Source organism: Anser anser (genome assembly GCF_964211835.1).
Source record: "Anser anser genome assembly, chromosome: 11".
Taxonomy (NCBI): domain Eukaryota; kingdom Metazoa; phylum Chordata; class Aves; order Anseriformes; family Anatidae; genus Anser; species Anser anser.
The window spans coordinates 10,507,844-10,514,571 of NC_139732.1; the positions used below are offsets into that span (position 1 = coordinate 10,507,844).

General features: G+C 47.6%; 1 protein-coding gene across 8 annotated transcripts; it reads right to left on the bottom strand.

The window, feature by feature from the left end:
- Positions 1-73: 73 nt before the first annotated feature.
- On the bottom strand, positions 74-6,607 carry FBXL8 (F-box and leucine rich repeat protein 8). Of its 8 annotated transcripts, XM_083851342.1 has the most exons (6): positions 6,291-6,430; positions 5,954-6,111; positions 5,735-5,839; positions 4,285-4,384; positions 2,706-2,936; positions 74-2,141 (listed from the first exon to the last, which is right to left on the bottom strand). In XM_083851342.1, the coding sequence occupies exons 5-6, from the start codon at positions 2,867-2,869 to the stop codon at positions 1,166-1,168; spliced, it is 1,140 nt and encodes a 379-aa protein (XP_083707468.1). In that variant the 5' UTR covers positions 2,870-2,936; positions 4,285-4,384; positions 5,735-5,839; positions 5,954-6,111; positions 6,291-6,430; the 3' UTR covers positions 74-1,165. The 8 variants fall into 8 exon arrangements, with proteins under 8 accessions (XP_083707468.1, XP_083707470.1, XP_083707469.1 ...); XM_083851344.1 differs by lacking the exons at positions 4,285-4,384; positions 6,291-6,430 and adding an exon at positions 6,468-6,592; XM_083851343.1 differs by lacking the exon at positions 5,954-6,111 and having other exon boundaries at positions 6,291-6,433.
- Positions 6,608-6,728: the final 121 nt, after the last annotated feature.

Sequence of the window (6,728 nt, forward strand, 5' to 3'; positions counted from 1 at the left end):
TTATTTGCCAGGAGAAACGATCTGGCTCTTCAGTGAGATGAGAGGCTGATGAAAACAGCTACACATATAATCTACCAGGCAATATAGTTTATTATTATTATTATTATTATTATTATTGTTATTGTTATTTTAGCTAGGTCTAAATAGGTGCTTGCGATGTAGCTTTATGCCAGGACTATTTCAATGGAGAAACTGCTCTTCAAATAACAATTCACCAAAATCTTTGGTACAACAGGCAAACACACACACATCCGAATTCAGGTTCAAGATACCTTTGCCATTAGTTGTTGAGTGCAAGGTGGTACAAAAATCTGTAAATGCTCTTCCTTCTCCTAAGACACATTAACAATTTAATGAAAGCAAAAGTCTTTGCAAAAGGCATTCAAATTATAACCTGGAGATCTGCATTCCTGAGAAACAGAAAGAAAGGATGGAAAAGGATATTTGCAGACTACTACTTGCCTTTTATTACTACCTTGCCAGTGTTTTTCCTTAAGTGCTTTTTTTCCTGCTTGCATCTTCTAACATAATTCACATCCTGTTTAGATCCTTCCAAACTGGAGTTACCTGACATCTGGACATTGGGTAAGCTCACGATCACAAAAATGCCAGAAGAGGAATTATCAAATTTAGGGTGGATTTTCCATCAGATGACCACAGTTTGTTGCTATAGCCCACAGAATCCACGTGGCTAAGTACCCCAGTGAGCACAAAATGGCTGCACTGAAGCTGTTACTTCTTTAACTGTCTATCTAAGTAGTTGCTGGACACCTGACACAATATACTTGACTGAGGTTCTTTTAAAACTTAAAATCAAAACTAAATTTCACTGGGGTCCTCTGTAAAACTCCATGACGGATGTTTGGCATTCCTGCTATTGCTAAATAAAGAAGCAGAGAAGAAAAAAGACATGTCCTGCATATTCCAATAAAGAAAAGTTTAAAATAGGCAACTCTATTTCTCTGTATAACCCTTTCTCTATCACATTTGATTACAAATGCTCAGTCTGCTGAATGGGTGTGCATCATATTGAACAGTCAGTGTTAGTGAAATAGCATGGTCGCAGCAAGCACAGGGGACATTTTACAGTGTTTTCCTCATAGCCCTAAAGCTTCTCTCACTGTACTCCTGCAGCTCCCCACGATTTCCCCAGGAAGGCAGGAGGTCACTGAACTGTCACTGGTTTCCAGGGGTGTCGCTCCTTGGTGATCTTGAGAGTGCATTGTTTCAGGCCGGGGCAGTGTGTGAGGAACGCTTCCACCACCTCCTGGCTGACCACACAGTAGCAGTGGATCTCCAACAGCTTCTGACAGTGCCTAGCCAGATCTATTAGCGAGGAATTTAACTCCTCCGAGGACGTGGTCTGTAGTGTCAGCTTCTTTAAAGTACTGCTGTAGCTCTGGGTGACAAACCTAATCTGATCTACCATGTAAGTATAGGTGTTAAGTTGCAGCGTGCTCACAGGTATGTTCAGCTTTAGGATCCGCGGTATTTTGCTGGCAGGGACTGTATGATCAAATTCCAGGTCTACGCAGAGCTGAGGATGCTTTTGACTTACAGCAGCCCAGAGCTCTTCTGAGATGACAGGTATATATTTGTCCAGGCGCTCACAGAAAATGTCTAAATGCGTGAAAGCTGCTCTTTCTGGCTTGAGCAGTTCCAGAAATACATCATCAGACAAACTGGCGTAGTAAACCCCCAAGGCTGAGAGTCTGGGACATGCTCTGAGAACTTTCCTAATAGTGTCTGGTGCCACGTTGCATACCAGGGTGCGGTTGTTGATGAACAAACTGTGCAAGTTTGGGTTGGTGGTAGCTATGAGTTCAACAAGCTCGTCATCAAGAGTAAAGGGCATTTTTCGGAAATCAATATGCTGCAGATCTATCTGGTTTCTAGCATCACATATATTCCGTATGCTCTGTAGGATGTCCTGGCCGGAGTAGAAATAGGGGTTCTCCCCGTGGCACACGATGCACAGCTGCTGCAGTTTGTGACTCTGTTTTGCCAACAGATCTAAGATGTGCCTCACATTCTGCCGGTTGACCTCTTTGGACTGGTCAAACACAATCTTCAGGTGTTTGATTTGGCTGAGGAACTGGACCAGGCTCTGCAGCATGCTTTCCTCATCCTCTGAATCACATCTGAAAAGGTAAAACAAACTGTTAGTCACTGTGGAAGTTGAACTAAGCAAACACAGAACAGATTCTCTCCTTTACTAGTGTTTTGGCAGGTATCAACGGATGCCTCAGAACTTTCTTCTCACTTGATGCCTAGCAAGTCACTGTGAGGCCAAACACTGAAGAAGGAGGGAGGAGGTGAGAGGAGCCAGTCTCCAGAAAGACCCATCAGAGAAGTAGCCGTCATGATGAGGATGATTATTAAATAACTTTGTTTCTTGCCATTTTTAAATAACAACTTAAAGGAACTTACCTGAGAATGTAATACTTCCCCCAACACCTAAACCATCAGCAGCATTTAAAAAAAACAAAATAACACAACAGCATAACACAATTTCCTCTATTATAAAAATATGTGCTAGTTATGAACTATAATATCACACACAAGTCAAAATTCACGCCAATAATGTCACAGTCTAGGGGTGTATGTCATAGTACATGGCGTGTAAATATTCAATGTGCACTGATACATAATGAGCTTGTTATTCCTGCAGAGATGCTCAGACTTCAGAAAACCGCTCATCTTACCTGATCTCTGTGAAATGCCAAACAGAGCTAGAAGAAACAGCTCTAGCCCACTGTTTGCACACCTGGAAGACTGCGTATCTGTCTTGAAGAGAAAGGTAATAGAAAATTTGGATGAGGATTTCCTCTGGGATGTAGTTCCACAGTTCTGGGACTGGAGCAAGCATTTTGCTGAGTCAGTCAAGTTTAAAAACTGGAGAAACTTCCAAAATGGCAATTAATTTTCAAATGTCCCTGTTCAAAAAAAGAAAGACACGTTAGGATTTATCAAACCAACATGACTGGATCGCAGAGAAGGTAAATACGTTTTCAAACTTGAAACTTCATCATATTCTGAAACTCAACATAAAAACAGGGAAAATTCACTGGCCAATTGTTTTACACATTTTTTTCAACCAAGCCTAGGAAGCTCTTGATACTTTTCAAGAATTAAAGATGTAAGATCAAACCTTTGGAAAAAAAATGCTTATTTTTCCTGCAGCAAGGTTTTGCTACTCTAAGTAATAAAAATTCAAGGGAATTTTCTAGCACTGTTGCCCTGGTATTCAAAAAGCTGAGACAGATTTCTCAAACTGTAGGGGAAAAAAACAACAACAAAAAAAACTCTTTACAAGCAGAAGTTCTGCACAGAAAACAGCCCCACACATCCATTTTTTACTGATTGCAAAACAAAAGGCTTATAGCAGAACCCGGTAGCTTAATTACAGTGGCCCTTACCGGAAATAAGACATGGCAGTTTGACAGAAATGTTTTATTACTGTTAATCCACTTCTTATAAATTGCATTTACACAAGTCTGACAAAGAAATGCAAATGCACATTTTGATTAACCCTTCATGTGAGCTACAAGGCAAAAGAATAAACAACTGGGACGAAGGCTGAGGTTGACGGCATTGTACAGAATTCTTTCATCCGTCTTCTACATTTCTGCTCAAATAAAACCACCAATATGAGAGTTTTTCTTTCCTCTCATAAGGAAGCAAGGGATTTTTAAATGACAGAGCTTTACAGCCTGCAAACATTCCCCTTCCTGGGCTAGCACTGAAGGCAAGGTCCTACGACCTCACTACAAAATTTTGGGCATGCCCTCTTGCTTTTGAAGGCCCAGGTCCAGGAGTCACAGCATTATCTCAGCACCACAGTTTTCATTGAACTGAAAGCCTACACTTGTAGAGATACTTTAGGTAGGGAACGAGTTGAAAAACATAAAGCAAGCACAGGACAGCGATGCAAAAAACAATGCAGAGAGAAAAAGAACTAAGTATTTTTCTAGAATTCACTGCTTTGAAGTGTGACTCATTATTTTGTGCGACAGCAGCAGCATAGCAGCTATTTTATCTTATCTACCATCGTATCAGTGACAACCCCCTTTCCACCCACCACTGAGAGCTACAGCGGCCAAATAATACAGTCCTGCTTCCTTCCTGGGAACTATCTTCTGTCATTTTCTCTGACAGTCGCCTGACAGCTTGGACCCTGCTTTTAGCTGCTTTTAATCCCTCTAATAGACATTTGCCAGAATGCTAAACCACTCCTGAAATCTCACGTGTCCAGCTCCTTTTATTTTCATGATGTATTTTTACCTAGAGCCTTTGGAGTCATGTGAAAAGACTGTGAACCTCTGAGAAAGTAGAAAAACATTTCTAGTCACGGCAGTTGTTAGGAAAAGCTTCAAAACACGGCCTGAGAGAGCAGGAAGGCAGACAGAAAGCAAAAAATAATTAGCGTTATTTTAAGTAATTGCATGGCTTTCAGCGTGGTTCACGGCCTGCGGACGCGGTGTGTTGGCCCGGGTCCACCTTGGGCAGCTGCCCTGGTGAGGACAGCTGGGTTTGGGCCTGCTCACGTGAGCCACTGAGGTATCAGAGGTATGGGCCGCGTGAGGGAGCGGCTCTGCCCACTGCTGCGTCGAGCTTCGTCAGCCCTCAGCGGGCAGGGCCCAACCAAGGCGGCCCCAGCCCCAACAGGAGCAGGAGAGCGTGGGGAAGCCCCCGGCAGCCTCCTCGGCGGCCCTGCAGCGAGCCTGCGCGGGAAGCAGCGTTACCTCTCCGAGCAGAGCCCGGCCTCCTCCATGCTCTGCAGCTCCCCAGCCTGCGCCCCAGAGGGAGGAGCAGAGGAGGAGATGCCAAAAATAACAGCCAAGAGGCGGCTTCCCTGCCCACGGGGTGGGAGCCAGGATGCTGCGACATGCTTTATGGGAATGCGCGCGTTAAAAGGCCTCCCTGGCTCCTGCTTCAGCACCAGCTCTCCTCCTGGGGTTTAATACACACTGCTGGGCCTGCCAGACTTGGTGGGAGCCCACATCCTCCTCCAGCCTGGCCTTCCCCACGGAACCCTAACCCTCAAATCTTGTGCTGGCCGAGCCTCAGCCTCTCCCCTCGGCGACAGCTTCACTCCCCAGACAGGGAACTGCGGGGTGAGACTCGGAGTGCTTATCGAGCACTTTGATTTCACCACACGGGATGCTCACTCAGCACCACTCGGCAAGGGCTGGCGGAAGAGAAACTCACTATCAGCGACCCTTTCCTCTTTCACTCCTTCGGTACGCTGCACATAGGTTAACTTCAAGGAGGAAATGTTTAGGGGACAGAAATGGGTGACAGCCCCCCGCAGCAAGCCACCTGGTTGTCCCCACCTGGCCCTGGGAGGCAACTCCTTCAGGACAGTCTTTTGTAGGGGAAGCTTGGGATCAGCCCTCACTGCCATTTAACCCCGCAAACCCTTGGGTACCTGGACTCACCAGTGTCTCAAGCTGGCAGCAGGAAAACACCTGGCTGAGGGGCTGTGGGTGCTGCCTTCCCTTGGGGACCTGAGTATCCAGGAGAGCCAGCCTGGATTAACCCCTTCCAGGATTTATTTCATGTAGATTTTTCCTTTAGCTAAGAAATGAGCTCCTAGCATTGAAATGTTGTTGTAAAATGGCATGAAAGAGGTATGTATTTTACACGTGTATACACGTATTTTATATATGATAACACTTTCCCCTCGCTCAGAGGAGGACACCTACACCAGACCTGGTTAGGAGGCTCTTACCTGAGGCTGAGGATCCAAATCCAGCTCCTTGCTTTGCGTGCCACAGAACCAGGGGATTTGCACAAAAGCTGCTTTGCTCTTTGCGGAGTTCCCACAGCCAGATCCCTGCAGGAAGGAGCAAACCAGAGCATCAGCTGAACTCAGCACCTCTATGGACCCCGCTGTCCAACCCATCCCACAGGAGACGCGAGGACCAGGCTGGTGTCCCTGCCTCCTCACCGAGCTCAGCACCACACTGCTCTGCCCCTACTAAGTGGGGTCCCAGAGGTCTCCTCTCACAAACAGTGCTGGGCTCCTGCTCATTTCTTTCGGCAGCTCTCCTCCTTCTCCCACCGTGCTCCCGGACAGCAGCGACCCACGGAGCCCACTGGATCTGCCTGCAGCGGAAACCCCACACAGTTAGTCCTGAGCAAACAGTGGTTGTTGGGGCAGATCTAACAGGCTGTGGGGTTGCTGCCTTCCCAGCAAAATGATCCCAGGACACCTCATTAAAATGAGCTCTAGGGAAGGGAGGGGGCGAGAGCTGAACTTCGTCTGCCACTCGCTAATTACTAACCGGGCCAATCTTCCTTTTCCCGTTTACCAGTCGCTCTCCTCAGCAGCATCAGGGGGGAAAGCTGAGGAGTGCCAGCCGGGACCCGCCAGCCTCAAGCCACTGCCTGCCGGACCAGGATCCCAGTCGCAGACACGGGCAGCTTTCCGAGCTACCTGAAGGGAACCGTTTGTGCCTTACACGTCCTCGCGCACACGAGCGGCCGCAGGGTGGGCACCCTCCTGCCACCGGAGCCCCCGGCCGCCCTGCGGCATCCAGCCCAGCGGCGTGAAGGCGACGGAGGCCCAGAGCCTCTCTTCTTCCCCTTCGGCTGCTGGCGGAGGCTGCTGCCGGCCTTGGCGCGGCACCAACGCTCGCTTGGGCCGCGGAGGGGCCGTAGGAAAGGGGAAAGGGCTGGCGGAACCTCGGCCGCCCTCAGGGCTTAACCCAAGGGCCCCGGCT

What these genes read in the sequence shown, in the direction of transcription:
- FBXL8 (XM_083851345.1), bottom strand. Translation starts at nt 2,869, where the DNA reads ATGCTTGCTCCAGTCCCAGAACTGTGGAACTACATCCCAGAGGAAATC. An exon ending in TGGCATTTCACAGAGATCAG is followed by an intron (nt 2,142 to 2,705) that starts GTAAGATGAGCG and finishes TTACCTTTTCAG; the next exon opens with ATGTGATTCAGAGGATGAGG.